Raw genomic sequence first — 26,450 nt, 5'->3', positions numbered from 1 at the left:
GGGCCAGCCGCCACTGCACCGGAGTATATTCTGGAGCATCTCACACTTCTGATAATCAGCTGTCTGCTTGACGTTTATTCTGCTGTGTAAAAACTATAACTTTAATCTCAGCCAAACCGATTTACTCAGGAACAAATAAAATACTAAAAAAAGCCAAACAATAACATTTTTAAGTTATCTAAGTGACTTATATTAAATGTTTAACCTGAGTAGCGAAAGACGGCGGTGGGTTTGAAAACGATTAGCCGGGAGTCCGGTGTTCTCACGGCGCTAGTGAGCCTAGCCCCCGGATAGCTATCGAGCTAGTGGGTAACAGATGTCTCCGAAAACGTCGGAGCGCTTTTGAAAATATGTGGTGTCCTGATAAACTGAGCAAATATTTGAGGTTTACACAGCTACATTCTCGCCTGAAAATATGTTAAACGTTTATTTTGTGACCCAGAAAGAATAATAAGAGTAACATTAAAACTAACTAGCTGCCGCCATTGTTGGAAACTGAGCAGGGCCGCGCTATGAATTCTGGGACGCAGCTTCTTCTTCTTCTTCTTCGGGGTTTAACGGCAGCTGGCATCCTTGTACATGCAGTGCTGCCATCTTCTGTTTCAGTCCGTTATTACACTCTTAAATCCTACTACTTATTCCTGCGGCTTTTGTGATCTTACAAAGCTTCAAACGACGCGTCGACTATTAAATTAGTCGTCGACGATTTTAATAGTCGACGTAATCGTGACTAGTCGACTAATCGTGGCAGCCCTAATTCACAGGTCTGCTTGATGTAAGGCATGAATGAGTAAATGAAACTATGAATTTATGTTGACATACAGAGTTGCAGGTGGGAGTGTCACTGCTCTGTGTGGAGCTCTGTCATCCTGTTATCTGTGGTGTCACTATTCACATGATGAATCCACGTTCAGTTGTGAGTATTTGTGGTCCTTGACATCCCCCTACAGTTCATGATCTGAGGTTTTTGTACGGGTGTTGAGTGTGACTGTATCACTGTGAATACTGACAGCACAGAAATACAAGCCTTGATCTCCTGGCACCAAATTCTTCACTGTCAGTGTCCCACTGCGAGCGTCAGGCTTTGTTACTGAGAATTTTTCATCCCTGAAGTCTGGCTCAAAGTCAGGTTCGGCGTTTGGGATAGTGTAAACCATTTGTTTCATTGGTTCTCCAGGCAGCTGTCTGTACCAGTACATCTGGTAAAACTCTATTGTCATGACATGGCTGCAGTTTAGAGTTGCATCTTCACCCTGGTTTTTCCAAAGCATGGAGGCCTGGTTGATATAACTTCCATATGTTTGACCTGTAATGATGCACATTATTATAGGTTTTTTATTTTCCTTTCTACTATTTTTAGCATTAAAAAACTGTTTTGTTATCCAAAATTTCTTAGAACAAAATAACTGTCGATTTAAATAAGTTGTTTCAAAATGTGGGAGTGTTACTCAATAAAATTCAATCACATGGCAGAAGCTCAGTTGGATTAAGCATGTTGACCAGGTTGTGACAAACTGCTGAAGTTCAAATCAATCAGCATCAGAATGGGGAAGAAAAGTGACTTTGAACAGATGATCTTAAACTGGTTTCTTGAATATCACAAAGAGCTGACTGTACTAAAATGACCTCCACAGTCACCAGATTTCAGTCACATAGAGAACATTTGGGATGGAGTGGAAAAGGAAATTTGCATCTTGAATCTGCAGCTGAATGTTTTTGCAATTTCCATTAAAGCTGATTTTCCCTTTGCACATTGTCCTCAGTGTTTGAATAATCCAGACTGAAGGTATCCTAGATACTGTAGATCCTGAAAGAAGTTAGCTGTGAGGTGCTCAGGAGCCTTAAGGCTTTTTTTGGTGTGTTGGGCAGATAAGAGAAAGGGTTTTTGTACTGACTTTACAGTGAACTGCAGCACTGTGCTGACTGGCAGCACAGAAATACACTGCACTGTCATTTAACTTTACATTATAAATGGTGAGTGCTGACTTTTCACGGCCATCTCCATCAAAGCTGATATTTCCACTCAGATTGTTTTCTTTTTTTGCCACCTGGATGTTGAGATTTCCCAGAATCTCCAAAGTTTGATGTTGGTCTTGTTTGTACCAGAGAATGACCTGATAATTTGGTATGCTATGTCAACATTTGATTTCACTTTGAACAGATTCACCAATTCTCCTAATGATGGAAGGAGGTGTTTGGTAGACACTTTTTCGCATCACCTGTGTAAAAGTACACAAGAGTTTAAACACAGAAATCATTAAATTTGAATTGTATTGTTATCATTGTTATTTTCCTACCTGTAATTCCTGGAAAGTTAAGAAAACAAAGTATAGAAACCACAACGATCATCTTAAACAATTCAAGCTAGCGATCCTTTCAGTATAGTTGGTTCACCAGCTGTAGATGAGAATAGATCGCTGTTACCAGATGATGACCATAGGAGGTGTGAGGAGTTGTCTACGTCATTGCTTTCACTAGAAGAGAAAAGTGCTGTCATCATACGACAGTCTGTGCAAGTGATTATTTCATTTATTGAGGTCTGTCTCCACCTACTGTGGTAAGGGCACTGCAAATGAAGTAGATTCCTCTTTCTTTAGAAACTAACTCGCAGTGTGGCTGATTATTCAGCTCAGTGGATCTCCTTTTATTTTATTTTAGTTTGACTGGATCTGAAAAAAAAAGTTAACATGACCAGAAGTGGACAATTTAACTATCATATAGTAAAGCATTTACAATTTTAAACACTTGCTAATTATTTCTCTTTCATACATTTAAGGCACAAATATCATACATTTGTCTTTTTGCCTTGTACAATTAAAAGCTATAGAGACATGTTTTTGATTTATAAAGTCAGAATATAAAGAATAACTGTCACAGATAAAAAGCTGCAGGTGCATGTATTGTGTGGTGGGTACCACAGTAGAGGAGATTAGTAGGTAAGACTTTGACAGTGTGCTGGGGTTTTTGTTCAGCTACTTGGTGCATCTGTATCACTGTGTTTGCTCACAGCACAGAAATACAAGCCTTTATCTGTAGGCTCCAGATTCTTTATTGTGAACGTCCCAGTGTAAGCGTCAGGCTTGGTGGCTGCGAATTTCTCCCTGCTGAAATTTCCAAAATCATGATCAGGTTTTGCTGTACTTGTGAACACAACGAGTTTCATAGTTTCTCCAGGCAGCTGTCTGTACCAATACATCTGAGAATAGTCTACACTCTTGGTATGTCTGCAGTTTATGGTTCCATCTTCGCCCTGTTTTTTCCAAATCGTGGAGTTTTGGGTGACATCACTCCCATCACCTACGAGTTTAACAGAAGATGTTACCACACACAACCTTTTATATGTAGCATAGTGTTTCACTCAAACACTGTCAAAACAAAACAAAACATTCACAACAACTGCAAAAACATTAAAAATGTTGATCAGACTGCAGATTACCTGAATCCCACTTTAAAATGAAGAATAATCCGAGGATGACTTTGTTGAGAACTGTATTCATGTTCTGTTGGACAAAAGGTGTCAGCATCGTATATACTGTAGGTACAGAGATATGTAAAGCTGCTGGTGAGACTGTCCCTCTAGATTATATTGTCCCCAGATTCTGAGGAACTGCTCTATATGTAGCAAGACTTTCAGTCCAACTGCAGATGTAATATAATTGGTACTCTGGTTCCCCCTACAGTCCATCAAAGCCATTTTACTTATGTTATCATTCGAAATTCATAAAAAATAAACTAATATCTTGTAATTAAAAAATAAATAAATACTGTCTGCTGTTACTTTTATGTTGCTATGGGTTTTCTAGCTGTGAAATAAAAGTTTACACAGCAGTCCTTCTGTGTTTTACTCAAATCACAGTGACTAAATAGGATCAGTTGAAAGGGTGGTGAAGGTATTTTTAATAATATCCTCAAGCAAAACAAATGCATGGCTTCATGGATTCAATCTTCCTTTTTTGTTTTTGTCAGGATGGGTTATCAGAGAAAATTACTTGATATTGCAGTTTTTTTTAATACACTCATTTATTATAACAATACAGTATTGTTGTTGTTTTTTTATTTACAAAGGCTACACATAGCAGTGTGAAAACTGTTTCCTGTCTCCCTTTCACCGTGCTGTCCACTTGATCAGTTGTCTCCTCTTTGCTGCACCACTAACTAAAGCCACTTAAGTCATTTACCAACATATATCTGCATGTAGTTTATGGATTAATAACTAAAAGAGACGGTTTGGTCCAGTAGATGGCGCTGTTTACATATTTTTACACAAAGTGTTGGAAAATGGAATGAAATCCTGAATGTTGTTTTCTAAACACCCTGCTCGGTCGATCTGCCTTTTAAATCATAGTCTCTGTGGACTTTGCTTGTGTGTCTAAAAAGAAAAAACAAGCTGTCCATAGACAAATGAGAACATATCCTTTACAAGCTGACTGAGTTCTGGCTCTGTTTTTGAGTTATTAGAAACTGACTTTGAATAGACAAGTACAGCATTATTCATTTCCATTTTATTCTGACCCCCTGCTGTTTTAAAAGCCAAACTTGTCCTCTAATCTCCTGGTCTCACTCCCTCTGCGGTTCCTGCGAGTCAAAGTGGATGGTGTTGGATCACATATTTATCCTCAGAGCTGTGGTTGGTTTTCAGGCATATTACAAATATACACAATTCAGAGACATGTGAGATTTTGCACACAAATAATGAATTGTAAGGCTGCACCGCTGAGAATCCAACTAAGAAAGGCTCCATAGGAGATCAGGTACAGATGGTGCCTTAAACTAGGCTGAACATTTAAAAGTACAATTTTTAGATAAGCAAAAACATCTAATTGGATCACTACAAAACCATTTTTAAGAATTACAATAATCTCATTTGCTACCTGATATTAAGTTAAGATATAACTAGCAGATTTATGGAAATAACAAGAGGGAAAGAAGTTACAGGAACTCTACTAAACATTTTGGACATGCTGGAAGTGTTCTAACTTTCTTGTTTGCCAGGCAGTGTGTCACGGTACACTTGTGTGTTAAAATTAAAAAAAGAGGCTTGGTTGATGGTGTGGAAATAAATCCAGCGTTTTTACAAGCTATAAACTATGCAAAGAATGTGTTGCAAACTTTTTCCACTATTCCCACAATCTCCCCCTAGCGCTTTTACAAAATAACAACACAATGACCACAAAATGCCTCATACATGCAGGATAAATATAAACTATAATCTACTTTTAATATCATTTTTTTAGTGTCATTTTGCTGGAGAGCCTAAAGAAGTAAGGTAAAAGTAAGAGTCAGAACCTGTACCTAATGGAGTTAAATTTTGGTGCTCTGAGTTTGAATAATTATCATTTTTGAGCTCTGAGTATTAAAATGTCTTTGCATAAATAATATCTGTGCGTGCTTTGAGTAACAGCAATTGCATTGATAAGATGGTTTGGCGTTTGTGGTTTTCTTGTTTTGTGTTAAAGATTTGTTATTTAAAAGTAAATTTTCAATGCTGTGAGCACCAGATTTATATTCAAAACAGTTTTGTAGCATATTTTTTGTTGCTTTAAATTGAATTGACTCGTTACACACTGATTATTGACCACCATCAATCAAAACTGACACGTTGCTCAGGTGAAAGTGTTGAATACAGTCTTATTGTGCAACGGGATGCCCTCTGCTCCTCTGAACTCCTCTGCGATGTCATCAAATGTACGACCCTTTGTTTCCGGGAGGCGAATCCAGGTGAAGGTGAAGGCGAGCAGAGCCACGATCATAAAAAGGAGGTAGACATAAGCACCACAGATTTTCTGTGTGAGACAGACAGACAAGAATCCTTTTTTTAATGTTTTTTATTTGACCTCTGCTTACCTAGGAATGGTCACTGGAGGTGGGAATCTCATACCACAAGAGCAAAACAATGTTAAAAAGAGAAGGAAAGAAAGCAAATACAAAAGGTATTGATTTGGTTCACTGGTCTTAATTTCATGTTGGCTGCCGTTTCTGCTGCACTATAGGGAACAGATGCTTCTTTTGTTAACTGTAATTTAATTACTTATTACATTATTTCAAGCTGGATTTAAAGGATTTAGCAATAGATTTATATGTTTTGCTATAGATACAGATGTGCAGTATAACAGATGGAGCAGATTTATGGCCTGTATTTAACAGCTATTTCTCTGAGGTGTAAGCAAACTCACAAAAGCAAACAAGAAATCCACCTTTAAAGTTTCCCCTGAAGTCTTGCTTGGTCATACAGCATGCAGGCCAACGGTATAAATGTTACGCACCAGTAATGGAGGAAAGAGAAGTGCCAGAACAAACTTCCCTCCCCAGTTGAGCAGGCTACTGAAGGCCATGGCTATAGGTCTGCCAGACTGGTCGAACAGCTCGGCAGCAATGAACCAGGAGATCGGACCTGGGCCCAGCTCATAGGCTGAAGTCAGGCAGAAAACCAGCAGCACTTGTAGGCTTCTGAGTTCTGGGACCAGATGCTACACAGTAAAATAATAAATTGGAAGGATGGTTGTAGGTTAGTCATGTAGACATGTAGAAAATTCTGTTAGGTTAACATGTAGATGGTGTCTTTCTCTCTATTGTTTAAACTTGAAGCTTCCTTTTCAAACATCCTCCAAGCTATGCCATGGTTTATTTTTCATATTATCCATTTAATCATGTCATAAGATCGGGTTTGCAGAAGTTGGATATACATTCAAAACCAGCACATAACTTTTTTCTGCACAAATGGAAACAACCACACATAGATGATTTTACCAGGACAGAATCGACTACGGTCATGATTAAGTTGCACACTGCTATGGAGATGAAACCAGTCAGGAGCAACCGCCTCCTCCCTGCCCTCTCCATCAGGAAGAACTGGAGAGGAAAAAACAACACACTGGTATTAAAATGCAACACTATCCCTTTTGTGGTTCATGCTGTTAAACCATTCATGAAGAAATAATGACAAAACTTCATGCTTTCTGTGACAAAATCAACAAAATAGGGCACAGCTGATTTAATGATTATATTGAGCAACCTATTAAATATAATAAATAATATTGTTTCGCATTCAAAAACACACTGAACTGCAATATAAAGGATCAGCACTTGGTTTGTACTTACTGCTACCAAAGTGAACGTCAGATTGACGGCCCCAACACCCAGTGTGAGATATTTGGCCTGGTCAAACTTGGCCTGAAACATTTTGGTGGAATAGTTGATTATCTGGAAGAAAAGCACAGGAATTTAGTTTAGTTTAGTGAGTAACTGAGAAATATTTCAATGGGGTTTTTTTTAGGGTTGAGATATTGCCTCAAGCTCTTCTCAGGGTTACAGCAAGTGTGCAAAACTGAAAAAGAAAAGAAGCCAATGTAGAAATGCCAAGTACTCCTTGAGGCACCCTCCAAAAGTGAGTAAGCCACCTTTCCATCCAGAGGAAAGAAGCTAAAAATCCCCACAAAAGGGATGGGTGTCTTCATGTAAGATGGAACTGGCCAGTCTCTGCAGCTGTCAGGTACAGAGAGACTGGTAAATAGCAGCTTAACCTGATCAGTTTGCCTGATCAGTTCATATTTTGCATCAGTTTGTTGGTGTCTTTCAGAGTTAGGTTACCATAGCATGACACCAAGGAAAAAGGTAAAGCTAAAGTTGAGGCCAGGAGCTTTTACTTCATCTATTTCAACACATAGAAAATGAGAAATATATGTCAGAGAAATATTTTTCAGATTAAGAGGATTTTATCACTAACCGCATTGAATCCAGAGAGCTGGCTTCCCAGGCTAACAATCAGGACAATAATGATCGGTTGCCTGTAGCTGCGTTTCTTGAAGAAATCCTGGATGGTGACACGACTCTGTGTGTGAGCAGCTTCCTCTTTCATTTCTTCCAGCTCAGCAAATACATTTTCTGCTCTGCCTCTCAGCCTCAGCAGGGCTGCAGGATTAAAGAAACAACTTTCAACATATTCTAAGGGGATGTTTAGGTGAAATCCACAAAGCTGGGATAGTAAACCGTAGTAAACCATTTCTGCATTTTAACTTCTGGAACCAACTTGAGAATGTCATACAAATGAATTCATCTCTTTTAATATATCATAATACAAAAGAGTAATCTCTTTAGAGAGAGGATGATTTATTAAACGATATGAACAGTAAGTCCAGTGAGTGGAACCTACCACTTTTGGCCTTGATTTCTTCTTGCCGGTTGATGAGCAGATAGCGGGGACTCTCAGGACAGAAGGGTAGGATCACATACTGTGTGAGGGCCGGGATGAGAGACAGGGACAGCATCATGGCCCAGTCATGCTCTGTGCCCAACACTATCTCGAGACCAGCCACCTGCAGCACACGAGCAGCTAGTTTCATGTCATATCCATGTATCGTATAAATCCTTATTTGTGTATTATGGGATTTTGATGAACTTAAATAAAAACAACAGATTTTGAATGAAAACAATGGAATTTGAATGAAATGAACATAATTTGAATAAAAGCAAAAGAATTTGAATGAAAACAACAACATTTGAATGAAAACAACAACATTTGAATGAAAACAACATTTGAATGAAAACAACAACATTTGAATGAAAACAACGGAATTAAAATGAAAAGAACAGAATTAGAATGAGAAGAATCGAATTTGAATGAAAACAACGGAATGTGAATGAAAAGGACAGATTTTGAATGAAAACAAAAGAATTAGAATCAAAATAATGGAATTTGAATGAAAAGAACGCAATTTGAATGAAAACAAAAGCATTAGAATGAAAGCACGGGAATTTGAATGAAAACAACAGAATTGAAATGAAAACAACGGAATTAGAATGAAAAGAAGAGAATTAGAATGAAAAGAACAGCATTTGAATGAAAAGAGTAGAATTAGAATGACAAGAACAGCATTTGAATAAAAACAACAGAATTAGAATGAAAACAACGGAATTTGAATGTAATCTGAATGAAAACAAAAAAAAATAGAATGAAAGCACCAGAATTTGAATGAAAACAACGGAATTAGAATGAAAAGAAGAGAATTTGAATGAAAACAACGGAATTAGAATGAAAACAACCGAATTTGAATGAAAACAACCGAATTAAAATGAAAAGAACAGAATTAGAATGAGAAGAATCGAATTTGAATGAAAACAACGGAATGTGAATGAAAAGGACAGATTTTGAATGAAAACAAAAGAATTAGAATCAAAATAATGGAATTTGAATGAAAAGAACGCAATTTGAATGAAAACAAAAGCATTAGAATGAAAGCACGGGAATTTGAATGAAAACAACAGAATTAAAATGAAAAGAAAAGAATTAGAATGAGAAGAACAGCATTGGAATAAAAACAAAAGAATTTGAATGAAAACAACGGAATTAGAATGAAAAGAAGAGAACTTGAATGAAAAGAACAGCATTTGAATGAAAAGAGTAGAATTAGAATGACAAGAACAGCATTTGAATAAAAACAACAGAATTAGAATGAAAACAACGGAATTTGAATGTAATCTGAATGAAAACAAAAAAAAATAGAATGAAAGCACCAGAATTTGAATGAAAACAACGGAATGTGAATGAAAAGAACAGAATTTGAGAACAAACAATAGAATTTGAATGAAAAGAACAGAATTTGAGAACAAACAATAGAATTTGAATGAAAAGAACAGAATTTGAATGAAAGCAACATCATTTAAAGGAAAAGAATGGAATTTGAATGAAAAGAACAGAATTTGGATGAAAACAAAATAATTAGAATCAAAAGAACGCAATTTGAATGAAAACAAAAGCATTAGAATGAAAGCACAGGAATTTCAATGAAAACAACGGAATTAAAATGAAAAGAAAAGAATTAGAATGAGAAGAATCGAATTTGAATGAAAACAACGGAATTTGAATGAAAAGAACATTCTTTTTCTCTCAACAGGTGATCCAGGAGATTCCCCCCCCCCTTTCTCACTGTCCCTCTCCCCTTCTGTTTTTCTTTTCCTTCCTCTTTCTTTCTCCCTTTCCTATCCCTCACTCATGTCTGTCCCGTCTGTAACAACTGAAAATAAAATAAAATAAATAATAAAAACAAAGATCGATCAAATGGACCAATACGGCAATGCCACGATGATCCATTTGGCAAAATAAATCCATTGGGTATCCTTGTTGGATTCTGACGGCTAAAGAACCAAATGGGACAGGCAAAAAAAAAAAAAAAAAAAGAATGAAAAGAACAGAATTTGAGAACAAACAATAGAATTTGAATGAAAAGAACAGAATTTAATGTGTCTCCTTACCAAGAGCAGTAAGAAGTAAGTTAAATGTAAGCTCAACTCACCACACCCACCAGGATGCCTGCAGCGAAAGACACCTGGTTCAGTGTAGCAAATGCTCCTCTGAGGTTAGTGGGGGAAACTTCCTGGATATAGAGGGGGTTAAGGCTCATCACCAGGCCACAGAACAGACCAAAAACCAGTCGCCCTAGGATGAGGACCTCAAATGACTCGCTGGCTTTGGAGGCAAACATCAAACATGCTCCGACCACAGACAAACCGTTAACTATCAGGATGGAGTTACGCCTGGAGGGGAACAAGCAAATTTATAAGGAGGGGTGGGGGGAAGCAAGCACTGTTGGAAACTTTACAAAAGTTAGCTTGGTTTTCTTACCTGCCGTAAGAATCTGCCAAATATTTGACTCCCAGCGAGCCCAGTAAGGCTCCAAAATCTTTAATGCTGACAGAGAGTGACCACAAGAAAGTAAGACTGTGATCTGAGATTGATCGGTTGTGTCTGGCTCTCCAGGTATTGTTGAAAAACTCTTCGATAATCTAAACAACAATGCCAAAGTGAATCAGTTTGCACTGGTAACTCAATTAGATGCAATGACATGTTTTTTCACTCTCACTCACACACACACACACACACACACACACACACACACACACACACACACACACACACACACACACACACACACACGTAAAACACACACACACACACAAAAAGAGTTTACAAAGATGTTTTTATTCCTCTTTTTCCATAGATGACTAATACAGTGTTCAAAATCATTCATGTGTTGCTTCTTTTGTAACAGAAACACTTCCTCCACAAGAACAATTTCAGGAATTATTGTCTTGGGATTTTTGAGTGGGTAGAACAACTGCTTCATTTTGTAAAGTTAGAACAGTATACCTGTGAAAATGGAAAACCATTCCAAAAAAGGGAGCCAAATCCAAAGCTGAGACGGAGAGTTACCTTATTTAGTGCTTTATTGAGGCTCTGTAATATGTTTGACAGGCAGCATGCTTTCCAGCATTCCCCTCTGCATAACTGTTATATCTGGACAATGTAGGCCTTTTATGGAATATCAGCCAGACGAGAATGTCTACTTTTTGATGTCTGGAGTTATGTTTTGTTGCAGTTTTATACTTCCAAAAGTAATTCTATTGATCAATGCAGATTGCTTTGTATAGATTTTAATTTACACATCACACTTATAATACAATTTGAAACATAAATCTGTGTGCTGTCCCTCAGATGCTGCTAGCTCTGTTCACCTTGGCCGGAGCGTTGATGTTGCCAGTGTGGTAACCAATCTGCAGGGAGCCGATCACCGCTCCCAGGATGGACGTCACAAGCGTGGCTGTCAGATGGCTCTGCCGCAGAAACAGAATTGAGGTTAGCACCATTTCTTGTTTTATATCTTTTAATTCATAACTAATAAGAGAACGCTACCTCTTAATTAGGTCATTTTAACCCTTTACATTCTTGTTTTTTCTTTCTTATTTTGGATTGACTACAATCATCATAAAAATCCAAAGTAGTTATGGTTATGATTAAGCAGATAGAAGACAAATACTCAATCCATTACTGATTTCTAACCTTATGACCTCAGTTCATTGATTAACATTCCTGATCCCTCCCATGATTCCAGCAACCAGGCCAATCATATGAGTACTTGTAAAAGTCCAGCTTGGCAAGAACAACAAGGGTTTGGCGCACTGGCAACATGTCCAGAGTTTTAGTCGAGTAAGTGATACTGCCTCGCTATGTTCATTCTGCCTCATTCACTCGTTCACAGAAAAGCATTGATTCAAACAAACCTCCTGAGATGCCATTTGATTGTCTGAGATGGTGTATCACTCCCTCGGGATGTATGTGCATTTATTTTTCTCCTGGTTTTGTTATCTGTAAAAACCAGATAGTGGGGGGGGAAAGTCTAGCAGTTGTAGTTTAGGAAGCATTAGTGGTAGTATAGGAGTTTGCCGCAAAAGAAAAAGACTCGGCTAACAACCAGAGACACTGAGATTTTTTTCTGCAGTGCAAATTTCATATACATATATATATCAAATACAGTGTATATGACTAAATGTTTTTGAACCACAGTGCGGTTCCCCTACAGCATCACAAAACATGTTTCATCAAATAAAAATCAAGCAACTATATGAAACTATATACTTACTGCATACAAATATTTTTGCTTGTCTTTTTGCATGCTTACCTGTGTTACTGCATCAACCAGACTGCTTGATTTGTCCCGAAACAAAGTTGGAAGACCATATCATCTATATAAGATTGTCCTCACCACTGTTCCTGAGTGTCCTACGTTGATCGCTTCTTCATCCCTGAGTTTTAGATATGACTGTGTATCTAAACCAACTACCAGCTGAAACTTCACACACACACATTGTACCAGTGACCACAGTGACGAAGTCACACCTAGCTGGTGAATTTGAGGTATATCTGATAAAATGGCAGCAGTGGGCCTCCTCTGGTTCTCGTGAATCAGCTGATCAACATCCTGAGTTCCCACTGACTCTGGGTCTGCAGCACTCAAACCTCAAATTGCTTTGAAAACCGCAAAACTGCCCCCAGTTAAGGTTTTAAGAGGAACCGTTTGGTGCTTTGAGTAGGCCACGGTTTATAATCGCATTTATCAAAGATGGAAAAAGTCAGGTACTTTTGTTATAGTGTGGCATGCTAAAGTTTATCAAAGCCTAAATGTCCGTGTTATCACGAGGTCGTACTGCATTCTTTGCAGGGTTTCCCATGCTTTGGCTGATATGTTCTTTGGGCACCTGGTAGCATTTTCTGTCTTGGAATCCCCCAAGTGACACACATCTGTGCATGGTAGTTTGTTTGTTTTTTCAGGCTGGAGTCTTTTGGAAGTATAAATCTGTATTCTTGTATGGTTTGCCCTTTTAAAACAAATTGCTTTAGAGAATTTAATTGAAACAACAAAGATTAACTACAATGGGAGGTTAACTAATTGGAAATTTAGGGTAAAGAACTGCTGCTGCAGAGGTGGCATGTGGATGGAAACGACAACACCCATCACACAATGCTGTCACAATTTAGGGCCTCAGGGCTTTTATTGATAATACTGTGATGAAGTATAAGCATGTATGTGTACTTTCACTCCTCTTCCTCCTGCTTCCATCAGAAGAATACTAGCACGGAAATGCAAGTTTAGTCTCAAAATGTCAGTATGTTTGCTGACGTGATAAACTCTTCCTGCGTTTTTTGTGTGTATTTACAAAGGAACTGCTCTAAAATGGTCCCTATTCATCTACTGCGCACATTACAGCGTTACCCAAAACTTTAATGATGGCAGTCAAATACAGAAACTATGCAAAGGGGGAACACGTAAAACAATAATAAGTTTCTATCTGATTTTGGCATAATTGTGTCTCTCTGATTTCTAATAGTCATCCAAATAAACCTTATGATTGAGTGATTGTTATAGGTGATATGAACTCATCTCCAGTGTTCACCTTTGAAGATATACTATTCCGGAAAGCTTAATTTCATTATTCCATTGCTTTATTTTCAGTCAGTGAATTGCTCAATTCTTTTTGCTACATCCTGTTTCTTTACATGGCTCGTTAATGTTTAATCCAATCCAGTTTTATTGAAAAACTATTGCACAATCGAGTATGTGCTTATATCTGTGCTCTGCGCTAGAATTCACTAAAGACAGATGTTTGAATATGCTATATGTTTGCACAAAATGTGGGTTAAGTGTGTCTTTATGATGAAATCATGTAAGCTAAGCACACACCTGTCTCGTAAGAAAATCCACAAGCCCCCTAACTGTATTTCATTGCCGAGACTCATAAGCCAAATGAATATAAATGCTGTAAACATTTCCCACACTCAGTGCAAACCACATCATTTGAAAAAAAATTTTATCATTAATTTTAAGTTGAATACGTTCGCATAAATATTAAATGGCCCCTAGAGCGTAGAGGTGATGAAAAGCAGATCATCTCAGCTACACTGAGTCATATGTGAAATGCTTTATATTACAGACGGAGCACAATTAAACATTATACACAAAAACAGATCTAGCTTTATATTTAAAAACTAGTTCTTGTAAGCCCTAAACTGCTGACTGACATCATAGCTTTGATGTTAACGTTTTTGATGTTAAATAACATGAGATTGCTCATTTCATACAACAAAATGACATATGTGCTTTCTTCAGCATGAATAAGAAATATAATCCTTCCAATCTGAAACTTACAATAATTGGAACAGTTCCTTAAGGGTGCTCTATTTTTAAAGAAAGCCAATCACAATATCACAAGACTATATTTATCAGTGATACTTATATTTAGAAGTTTCTGAGCACAAACAAGAAAGAGAAGTGTTTTGGGGCATTTTAGAGAGGGGTCAAATGCATCATCCACCTGCAAGCTCTGTTCTGTTCTGTGCAGCTGAGTTCTTAATCAGCGTGTGGATACGCCCGTCTGGAATATGACCTTTGACCCCTGAGCCCTGGCCTCCTGACAACCCCTTGACCTTGCAGTCAAGCAGCTGGGCAGGTTCTGCACAGGAACACAAGGGCACAAATGGTGAGCGGTGTGCGCCGTCATCCCCCCACCGTTAATGTTTCGCTATCACCGAAGCTAATGGCTCGCTCTCTAAATTACCTGTAATGGTGGTTTTGGTCTGTTTCTAAGCGTTTCAGTGCGCACAAAGGAGGATAAAAATGCGCAAATTTACTCATCACTACTAAAACATGTGGGAAATATTAGACGGTGGCTAATTGTATTGGACAACTACTTCTTGGACTGATTTCTTCCACACATGATGCTTGTAAATAGACAGCGAGGAAAAAGGTTGAGTCATTAGATGATTACTGAAACTGTTTTAGAATGCATTCCTATCGACTGAATTATCAGCTTTGCTGTAAAACCATCACTTGAGAAATGTCGGTAATTCAAGTTGATTTCTTTAACTCCAAGTCCAGAATCAAAAGATTCTATCTATGCACTTTCTGAACTGCTTATCCTGAATTAGATAAGTGATTTAAAAAAAAAAAAAAGATTGTCACTCAATTAGTGTTTAAAGAATTTAAAAAAATACTCACTCCTTTAAGAAAGTTAGATAACACAAAGTTGTAAAACTCCTAAACATTATTCCGCTCCTATTCTGCCCACGTCACTTTCAAAAATCCAAATTCCAGCTTTCACCTATGAAACCCCTCCGGCAACCTGCCTACCCTTCACCCCACTTTCAACAAAGGAGAAAGAACACACACACTAACACACACACGCACATACATCCCTAAGCAGCTGCGTCATTATAAAACTCTTTTGAACTTCACACTGGAAGTCAAATGCCACATGTGTCAGTACAAGACAGATGTACTGCAGCTGCCTCTTGGCTCCAATTTCATCTGTGATACCAGCCCTCTCCACCGCCTGTCTCCCCCTTACCCATTTCCAAACCACTACCACCCCTTCCTTCACCAGCAACCTCACCACAAGCCCTCTTCCTCCCATCATGCACTGATAAAATCACCAGCACCTTTGAAGTATCATCACTAAATCAGGGCATCTCACAGCGCACACAAATAATTGTGCATAATAGGTTTCCACATTCAAACATGGGGACAATTAATTATAGTCCTTTTTTAACATGGACAGGAAATTCCGCTACAAATTTCCCGTGGGATCTTTTATTTATTTCAACCATTAAAAACACAAAAACTACACAAGTCTGCAGAGAAATTCAGTAAAAACATTATCTTTATTAAAATATTTCAGTTCATGAAATTCAGTTGGCTTGCTTGATGCCGTATCATAAGTAAAAACTTGTTGTGCAGACACTGGATTCAATTTGTCAAACTCCAACCTGCAGTGAACAATCTTCACCATTTGGGGTCAATATTGAACTCCTTCGCCCTCCTTTCAGAAAATTTGTCTTCTGTTAACAGCTCTAAATGCTTTCAACTGCCCAGAAAAGTATAGTTTAAGGAGATGTAATATGGAGAGTTTCCATATTTCTTTAGAATCATTATCAAGCTTTTTAAAATACCACTGTTTATATTGTAGTAATATTAAAGTGAGTCTAATCAGTTGGATACTTAGAGTGTCACACAGTACCTCTACAGTTTCCTCAACATGATTCTGTAAGAGATATAACATGGTTCAAGTTTTCAAGTGTCTTGTTGCTGAATTCAGTCCTCTCTGTCCATACAACAGTGAGATGTTAAATTCTTCCATATGTTGGGCAACTAGATAGCTGCTTTAAATTTATGACACACTTAAGGTAGGAAACAGCATGAAGTATCCCAAAGAGTGATACAACCCAGGTGGAAGCTACTACTGCGTTGTAGCTCATAAACTTTATGAACATTTTCTGAGCTTTGCACTTGACTGATTCATTTTGAGATTAAAAGAAAAAAGCCTTTAGCCTCTTTTGTTTTGCTTGTGTCTACTTTGACACAAGTTTGAAAATGTCAATGATTCTGAGCAGCACCCAAATCCACATGAATCATTTTTATTCAAAAATAACACATTTCAGTGTTTTCTTTTCCATGGATCTAATTTCCTTTGCTATGAATAAGAAACATTATCAAAACACATTTGAATGGTGAAGTGCAAAAACAAGTGAAACAAAAAAAAGCTGTCTTTTCTCTACCAAACTGACATGCTACAAGACTCCTTCACTACATTTTTCCCATCATGATTTGTAGTGATTACTAGCCTTTTGGGCTGTTTTAGATCTTGCATGTGATTTGCAGCTCTGCAGCGTCTGGAAGCACTTCAGCAGACACACATAAGCTCACTGTGTTCAAACCTGGATTGAAACAGGCACTCAGGAGAGACTGCACAGCCCTCAAAGAAAGGCTGGTTTCTTTTCTGGTTTCTTGGCATAACTATCCAATTCAAATTAGATGCAACTGGACTTGTGATTGTAGTATATTAAGCACCAGATACTGCATAAGTATGGTCCTGACTGTACGTAGTGATGACGACGGGAATCTTAAAACACAAACTGAAATAGTAAACTAACCTCACCATAGTTAAAATAAACAGTCCTCAGAGCTGACAACGTGCAGTCTCGCCTAAGCATTTCCATGTTGTGAATTAGCTACTGTAACAGCCTAATGTTTGACATGATATAAACAGAGAGAAAAGTATATCTTTTTTTACAAGAAGCCAGAATGACAGTGAAGTAAGTGAACAATCATACACCCCCACAGTGACATTTAGTAAAACAAAGCTTATTGTACATATTTACAAAAGGAGCTTTTTTTTGTCTCATAATTGTGAGCCATTGCAGGGACTATTGGGGAATACAACTCATACAAAGTATTTAAACCACAACAGCAAAGGCACGATTCTCCGATTGTTCCCAAATGTGAGGATCACATTTTTATTTTTTACACTGCAAAACTAAAAGGATTTTTTCCCCCCTTCACTGCTCATAAAATGTTAGCATTTATCAGACACCCGGGGCAGTATTTTTCAAAAGACTTACTTCAGTGTCTTACATAAAGTGGAAAAGCTCCACTATGAGTAGTTTTAAGTGTTTGAGACAACAAGACTGACATCAGCTGTTTGAGGTCAGACAGTAATTGTGTTTACATACACAATACATAGTCTGACATTACTGGGAAGGCTCCAGTATTTACTGTATGAACTGCCATGCCATATCTTGCGAGGTAAACGTGAATATGATCGATGAAATGGGCTGAGATTAACAAGATATTGAGCCATGTGAACTTCTTACTCTATTTACTGGTTAGATTAGTCAACTGTGGAGTCGTTTTTCTCTGATACTAATAATATTTAAAACATCTTTATTGGAATGTAATCTATTTAGAAAACTAAAATCTCCACAAGAGAGTCAAAGATTTGTTCAGTTTGGATCAGTAAACACTAGAAGGCAGAATTAAAGAAAGATCATTACATGATTGATTTTGTAAAGAACGGATACTAACATTATAATAGTGTAGTTTAACAAAACCTGCACAATTACTTTTAACACTATATAAACGTATACACAAAAGAATGGGATGCATGTATTATAAATGAGTGGCCTCCACTGTGGTAAGGACACATTTAAATTGAAGATGCATTAGTGAATGCGTCCCATTTGTTTATGTAAGCACCAATGCAATGGATTCTGATCACATAGTGTCAGACTTGGAACTTAAACAACAATTTGCCAGCTCCTCATTAGTGTAAACTTGAGATCTATGTTACTTTATACAAATCAGAGGTGCCTGGTGCAATAGCAACTCTGGAGGCTTGGGAAATTTTAACCAAATCGGTAACACATGAAGACAGATTTTGTTTCAGAGCTCAAACTTTGTTTTTTTCCGGGAAAATATTTTGCGGCTCTTTTTGCAAACAGTGTGTTTGTTTTGGTATGAAATCATTTGTACAATTCTACTTGGTTTCAGAAGAGCATCTATCAAATTATCTGTCATTACAAGGTCTAGTAGCTCGCCCATCTAACATAAAGCTTCTCAATAACCCAGCTCTAAAAACACCTGTGTGGACATTTATGCTAAAATGCAACCCACAACTTTATACGGCTGTATTTTAGAGTTGTTTGTCTCTGTGTGGTTACATGCGTGTGGTTGCATTCCTGAATTCTTTCATTACTTCATATTTAATACTGTTTGTTCGTATTCCAACCTTTGTGTAAACATGTTGAAATGTCTTCCACTGGGTGCAACAGTGTAAAGTTCCATGAACATCCTGTGTGAAATCTTTTACTAGCAGCTGTTTTGCATGTTTAATTTGTCAGAATCTTTTACTATTTGTTCTATTATTATATTTGTTTTTTACAAACCCATTTCCAAAAAAAATTCAGAACACTGTGTAAAATGTAAATTTAAAAAAATGATTCCACTGATTTGCAAATATCATAAACCCATATTTTATTTAAAATAGAACACTGAAAACATATCACATGTTTAAACTGAGACATCTCATGAAAATATTCTTTCAAAAGTAAGTGGTACCAAAAAGCCAGCTTGTGGAAAATTTCACAACTAATCAGGTATTCTTGGAGTTTCTCAGAAGTAAAGATAGACAGAGATCCACCAACCTGCAAAAATGCGCATCTCCAAATTGTGGAACAATATTAGAATAATGTTCCTTTTAAAAGCGATTGAGTGTAAAGAGTTTAAATGTCATATCATCTACAGTAGATAATATGATCTTGTGATAATATCACAAGTTTCACAAAATCTGGAGAAATCTCTGTGTGCAAAGAATAAGACTGAAATCACTATTGTATGTCCGTGATAGCTGGGACCTCAACTGGCACTGCATTAAAAACAGGCATTATTTTCTTAAATGCATGTTAAAGCTCTATCATGCAAAGAAGTAGTTATATGTGAACATGATGCAGAAACACCATAATCTTCTCTGGGCCAAAGGTTATTTAAATTGGACTAAGGCAAAGTGGAAAGCTGTTCTATGGTCAGATGAGTCCAAATTTCAAATTCTGTTTGGAGAGCAAGCGCTTAACATTCTCCTAACTAAAGAGGGAAGAGAGCATCCGCCTTAATAGTGCTCAGTTCAAAAGCCTGCATCTCTGATGGTATAGGGGTACATTAGTACCCATGGAACTGGCAGCTTGCACCTCTGGAAAGGCATCATTAGTGTTCAAAGGTAGATGATATCTTGTTCAGGGAAAATCGTGCACATTTTGGCAAAACGATGCTTAACTGCATGATGAATCTTTTATAACAGCATGGCTTCATAGTATAAGAGTCTGGGTGCTGAACTGGCCTGCCTGCAGTCCAGACCTTCCACTAACTGAAAACATTTAGTTAATGGAACAGAATTCATCTCCCAAAAGTCAGACAACTGGATTGGAACAGAGGATTCTACACAGTGGTAAATATGGCTTTGTCTCAATTAATGTGAGATACGTTGCTACCAATAAATTTCAAATGAGCTTTTTCCCAGAAAATGGTACATTTTCATTTGTAAATAAAATATGGGATTATGAGATTTGCAAATCTTTGCATGCTGTTTGTATTTACATTTTACACAGCATCCCAACTTTTTGGGATTTGTTGTTGTAAATTCTCTTTTTTTGATACTACAGAATGTGAAAATAAATTATGAATAGTGAAGAAGAGTGTTTTTGCAATGTTTTGGGGTTGTAGAAAAAGTAATTGGGTAAAAAAAAAAGTGACATCCACTTAGCTACCACTGTCCGACACCGGTGCGTGCATGACACTTGACAAAAACCAGATATCCAAAATGTTAATGTATCGAGAAGGTTTTGTGCAGGATTCACGCAGCTAATTCTGTGCTGATGATCCATAGACTCAACTCACAGTTTAATTCCGATACATGCCACTCACATAATTGTTGCTTCTTCACATAGAACATTACACATTTGTTTTAGTTGTTCTAGACTGACTTGTAGAGTGCGTTTTAAATAAGCACCATTCTTTTTTTTGTATGTGACTCACAGCAAGATCCTCTTTTATAGGTTTCCACTGACCTGTGTGCTGCTTTTTGTAACAAAGGGCCTGTAATTTTAATTCACATGGCAAAAAAATGTGTATTAGTACCGCGTGAGGACACACAGAAGGAATCAAAACATCAGACTTAACACACAGAGAATTGTGGTAATATACACATACTTGCTCTTCCAGTGGTGAGCCTGTCATCTTTGCAAATATATTCTCATTCTTACCTAGATATTTTTCAGTCACTTCAAGACAGGAAAAAAACATAAAAACAAATAAAATGTCAAACATAGGGAGAAGAAAGTGCAAATATTTTGGTGCCACTTTGTTTTTCTTTTCCATTTTTTTTCTGTTCATTTACAAAACTCAGGAACTTCTTAATTTTTCTGCTCCATCTGTCTCTGTCCTGTCAGCAAGCGCGCAGATGCCTTCCCTCTGTGCCCTCTGCTCTCATCTCAGCTTCTTGATCCTTCTCTTCTCACACCAGACGTCCTACTGGAAACATGTGCAGGAAGAAGAAGACAAAAGAAATCATTTAATAATGAAAGTGTAGGAAGTAGAGATTTGTTACTACCGATGTGGGCTGTGTTTCTGAGTACAATTAATGCAAACCCTTCAGTGCGCAAACACGTAACAATGCTCTTTGTGCTTTTTTTTGAACATGTGAAAGTCTCTGAATGACCATGTGGAAAGCAAATTTGTCCTCAGATTTTTCAAACGAAGCAGATTTTTAGTTTAATTTAATCTGTTACAGAATTCATTTTATTTTAATTTGTCAAACTTTAATTATATCTCTATATTACAGACATCACCAGCATACTGTCTGCTCTCCATCATTTTGTTTTTTAAGGTAATTAAACTACACGAGTAATATGTACTGACTCAAAATGTTATCTAGAACGGTAACATCAAATTTCCTGCAATTATGTTAAAGCCAAGCAAAATCTGTAAAGTTGTACTGTTTTGCAGTTGCATGGGACAGTGAACTGAACTGCGCATGCTGCTAACTCATCAATCAGATGTGTGGGTGTATATGTTCAGGGGCAAAAAGGGAGTAGAAGAGAAAGATAAAGAAGGAAAGAAAGAAGAACAGGCCTGGGAGAAAGCAGATGGGTCAAGAGCTTAGATTGCTTGCAGATGGCTGTCAGAATAGAGCCGAGGTCCTCCTGTTAGAGCTCAGGCTGTGTTTCAAGCCATGTGCCTGGGTGTTCACTTTTATATGCAAGCATTTCTATGCTGAGTTAAGTTTGGTTTAAATTTAGTGCATTAATAATGAAATTGTATTTCTGTATATAGGTAAATTCTTTCTTTCTGCATATTTTCTGTGCAGTGTTTGCTTGTATGTGTAGACTTTACTGGCCTGCATGAGGTGTTCAAAAGAGCAGCCTGGGGGTAGGGAGCTGCAGGTGCAATATCTGTCAATAAGCTGGATTTCATTTCTACGAAAAAGAAGCCCAGCTGATTTCACTCTAGAGGCTTCTGTAGTCTCAGATGATACATTTACAAGCAATAACTCAGTTCAGACTTTAATGCATCACAATCCTTCCACTGTCCTATAAATCAGCAGTTACATTCCACATGAGCGATCCAGCGGTGGATGTTTTCATCTATACTTTACTGTAACTGTACAAAATAAAATATTATAGCCAACTAATCTTTCCACGAGTCTGTTTAATCTAAGTGACTACCGTTTGCAGTTTTAGCTTTGACGCTTTTATGTAAATAAATATTGCTTTAGGTCCTGTATGTGACCAAAACAGAATGAATCATCTTACCCAGGTCGTAAAAAATAGTTTCTGTGCTTGAAACAGAAATACCAAAAATCTCTACTGCCTCTTTGCATGGAAGCAATGAGGTTAACGTGATCCCTTGTCATAAGATAATTTTGATTTCCATTTTTAGTATTTTATATTTGGCACCATGTCTCTGTTCTGGGACTCCCCCACCCTTCCATGTGCATACAGCCAGTTGGAGAGAACAGCAATACCCCAGCACAGAACAGGGCATATACCAGTGACAACAGATATGACTGATTAAGTCAGGCACACCATGTAAAAGAAGTGTTAGGGTATAGGGGGTTTCAAAGGTGCTTGCAGATGTGCAACAACTGTGGACAGTTGCATGTCCAGCTAAGAAATCAGCTATTGTTGGCTGGTAACAAGATCAGATGATCTTCTGGGATTGAAGTTCAGCTTGGCCTTTTTGCCAAGCCTTCAAGAGACTGAGTTCTTAATTAAAGGTTCTGGATATTGGTTTGGTTGACACATCTCAGCAACATCACCTGAAACTTGAGGACAATGCCTCTGGACTGGCAGACCAGAGTGGCGGTAACCCTTTTTAAGAGGGGGGACCAGAACATGTTCTCTAATTTCAGAGGGTTCCCACTTCTCACCCACCCCAGCAAGGTCTATGACAATGTTCTGGAGAGGAAAATCCATCTGTTAGTAAAAGCTCATATTCAGGAGGAAACATGGTGGTTTGCAATACTGGACCAGCTCTTTACTCTCTCAGAGAGAATGGAAGTTTGCCCAATGAGTCTGCATGTTGTTTGTGAACTTGGACAAGGCATTCGACTGCATCTGTTGGAACATCCTTTGGGTGGTGTTCCAGGAGTGCAGGTTGACTGGCCAGTAGCTGCAGTTCATTCAGTCCCTGTACAGTGGTAGCGAGAGCTTTATCACCGATTCCTTATAACTTTAATGGATGGAATTTGTAGGTGGAGCCAAGTGTTGGAGGATCTCTGCTCTGGTAGCCATCTGCAAACCACTTCTTTGCAGATGATGTGGTTCTCCTGGTCTCATCAACCAGCGACCTTCAACTTGCCGCTAATTATGTAGTGGTAGGATATGAATCAGGGTGTCAAAGTTTCAGAGTATTGTTCTTATTCAGAAAAGGGTGGAGTGTTAACTCCAGGTCATCGACAAGCTATTCCTTAAGTCGAGGAGTTTAAGTATCTTGGGGTCTTGAGTTCACGAGTGTGGGGAGAGTGAAGTGGGAGAATGATGGCAGATTGGTGTGGTATCTGTAGTGAGGCGAACACTATTGGCTTGAAGACGGAGCTGAGGGTGAAGCTGTCAGTTTACTGGTTAGTCTATGTTCCTACCTTTACGGCCATGGCCATGAGCTCTGGCTAGTAACCAAAAGAATGAGATTGCAGGTGCAAGCAACAACAATGAGCTTCCTCATGAGTTGTTGGTCTCTCCATAAGGGACCTCTGTGATTCAGGTTGGCTCACAGCGGTGCTGCTACATCTCCACATTGAAAAAGAAGCCAAGTAAAGCCTCCTGGATGTTTCCTGGATGTTGAGTAAGACAAGGTGGCCTGGGAGAGGGAGGTCTAGGTGTAACTATCGCCATGACCCAAACCTGGATAAGTGAGGATGGATGAATGAATGGATGGTTTTTCAGACATAAAATGAAGTATTTGGCTAAAGTTTGTCCTTTCTCACATTAATGGATTTTTAAGTGGTAGTATTCGTTGTCATAAATCCTTTACCTTGGCAACACTAGTGGCATGTTCTACCTGTTGAGGCAGGTCCACAATATTTCCTAAGAGCTTTTTCCACTGAAGTCATGCTGTTCCTCTCTTTAGCTCAGATAAATGTCTCTGTTGTGAGAAGCTGAGCGACAGTTGTGCTGATGAATTGGCTTTGCAATTACGAGGCTCCAGAGGAGCGAATGGTCCTCTCCCTCCTCTCTTCCCAGTCACTAAGGACACTGTCTGTGCCATTAACAACACAAAGCTCTCCAGCCTCTCCCTGGACACCTTGGCCCCACTTCTGATAAAGAGCTGAAAGCAGATCCTGTCTAGCAGTGAATCGCCTGGCCTCACCTGGGACTGACCAATAAAGCCACTTGGCTCAAGAGCTGGGAATCATGGTATACCTGTGCATAATGGCAGCAGGGGGGAAATCACTTTGCTAAGACGAGAGATACACTGGCTTGAGTTTACTTTCAGTTAGGTAAAAACAGCCCATTGAATGACTTTTGTAGCAAATTCCTGAAGCTAATGATATAAAGAAGTAATGCTTTCCTGTCAGTATCCTCTCTGATGACCTCTTTCACATCAGCCCAGAATCCAGAAAGTCAAGCTGATGTCACTGTAATTAAAACACAAGTGGTGTTGGCTCTGAGGGGGCAGGAGTTCTCTAATGGCCCTGCATCCCCAGTGCCAAGGCTGCTCAATAATGCCCTCTTTTCATTCCTGCCAGACGTAGCCAGAACAAACAGGAGAAGAAGACAGGAAAGCACTAAGGGAGACAAGAGGAAGAGAGGAGTTTGACAGAAAACAGAAAAAGCATAATTCTGTGTGCTAGACTGTCTCATCTGTTTTTGTTACTCGTCTCGTCTACATAACAGCACTGAATTATTTATTTGCCTCTGCCAGGTGAAATAAGTTTATGAATACCTCCAGTGATGAGCTCATTAGTTTCCTTCCTAATCTCTGCTTAAAGACTAAAAAAAACATATTTATATGACCACAGACTTATTTTTAATTAAAGGATTATAATTAACGTAGATGGCATAAAAAAAGAAATCCTATTGGTTTTACTTCTGTAAACAAAATGAAAATAAATCCTTCAGGTTTTGAAACCACCTTCCATCACATTCCCATCATGTGATTCACACTGGAGTGACTTCAGTTTGCTGTCAATCTGACAATACATGACGTTCTGCATGATGTACAAACCATCACATTTAGAACTTGTTGATTAGCCTGTTTGTTTTAAGTGTTATAGCAAAAATGAGCAAATCCTCATTCACAAAGATCGTGCTATTCTTGACAGCAGGTGATGCATACTGCAAACTAAGGCCTCTGTAGTCACTCTCACTAGATCCTCAACATCCTTTAACTGTGTATGACCCTGTGAGGTGTTTGTGAGCACTCATACATGCACAAGGCCATGTGTTTGCACTTACTGTAAAATGTGTTTACGTATTTCTAAATGGAATTAAGCCTTTCGGGGGGAAAAAAGAACTTTGTTAACCTTGCTCAACTTGTTTAACAGTGAAACATTCTTGTGTTTTGTTCAGGAGTTATCTGAGCTTCCAGACCTGTGGCTTACCAGTTGACTGACTGTAAAAAGAGATTACAGAGAATACAATCATTGGCCTTGGCTTCATCTGTAATGACGTTTCCACTGTCTTCAGAGGATGGATGCCACTCTTTTCAGGAAATATCTCCCAAGGTATTTAGATATTTTTCCTTTGCTTTTGCCAACATGTCAGGAGGGAGAAACCTCATACAGATGAGCTCTACTCTTCCTCAAATGCTTGAAATCCTTCAGCAAAAAGCACACACTGTAAACGGTAAATATATCAAGCAAGAACCCGATGACGATCCGGAGGACAGTGCCTGATAAGATTTAAGGGCTGACAAAGGCAGCTTCACTTAAACCACTTAGGCCATTAAGGAACAGCTAGGCATACCTGAACACAATGGCTGTCTCTTAGTCAAGACAGTGAACAATGCCATATGTTCTTACAGGCTCTAGCTTCTTTCTGCAGGCTCTCTCCCTCTTCTTGTCTTTATTTCATACTTCACTTTCTCCACAATCATCAGCAGCTTATAGTGCCTGAGTGGCAGCATTAGGAGCCATATAAAGCTGTCAGGCCATTTACCTCCAGCTCTTAAGCATGAAGGTGATAGATTCAGTGACTGTAGTGAAACAGCTAGACGAGCCTCCTCTGCTCCAGCAGAGGAGGCTGTTTATCCTGGCAGCCATGCCCGGGGTCCAAGAACCCTGACGTTATGCCCGCT

The 26,450-nt window shown here is 38.4% G+C and overlaps 2 protein-coding genes across 7 annotated transcripts in view; both read right to left on the bottom strand.

Moving 5' to 3' along the window:
* Positions 1-3,937: 3,937 nt before the first annotated feature.
* Positions 3,938-12,069, bottom strand: slc2a1c (solute carrier family 2 member 1c). Its single transcript, XM_085256495.1, has 10 exons — positions 12,055-12,069; positions 11,509-11,607; positions 10,619-10,779; positions 10,290-10,530; positions 8,150-8,312; positions 7,724-7,908; positions 7,099-7,200; positions 6,748-6,849; positions 6,264-6,467; positions 3,938-5,783 (listed from the first exon to the last, which is right to left on the bottom strand). Exons 1-10 carry the CDS (start codon positions 12,067-12,069, stop codon positions 5,604-5,606), a joined length of 1,452 nt encoding a protein of 483 aa, XP_085112621.1. The 3' UTR covers positions 3,938-5,603.
* Positions 12,070-16,725: 4,656 nt separating this feature from the next.
* The window catches only part of smoc1 (SPARC related modular calcium binding 1), a 58,193-nt gene continuing 48,468 nt past the window's right edge, over positions 16,726-26,450 (bottom strand). For all 6 annotated transcript variants that reach the window (XM_085257540.1, XM_085257542.1, XM_085257541.1 and 3 more), the window contains one exon: positions 16,726-21,185. In XM_085257540.1, the coding sequence (XP_085113666.1) occupies positions 21,146-21,185 (40 nt within the window). In that variant the 3' untranslated portion in view covers positions 16,726-21,145. The remainder of the gene's footprint in view (positions 21,186-26,450) is intronic.

The sequence above is a fragment of the Mchenga conophoros genome, linkage group LG19, assembly GCF_057382185.1.
Source record: "Mchenga conophoros isolate Kocher_MC1m ecotype Shallow Benthic linkage group LG19, M_conophoros_male_GT1.1, whole genome shotgun sequence".
NCBI lineage: Eukaryota > Metazoa > Chordata > Actinopteri > Cichliformes > Cichlidae > Mchenga > Mchenga conophoros.
The sequence above is the reverse complement of the archived record's forward strand: the minus strand, read 5'-3'. Positions and strand labels throughout refer to the sequence as shown.

What these genes read in the sequence shown, in the direction of transcription:
- slc2a1c (XM_085256495.1), bottom strand. An exon ending in AGCTCTCTGGATTCAATGCG is followed by an intron (nt 7,201 to 7,723) that starts GTTAGTGATAAA and finishes CTTTTCTTCCAG; the next exon opens with ATAATCAACTATTCCACCAA. An exon ending in CCGTAGTCGATTCTGTCCTG is followed by an intron (nt 6,468 to 6,747) that starts GTAAAATCATCT and finishes TTTACTGTGTAG; the next exon opens with CATCTGGTCCCAGAACTCAG.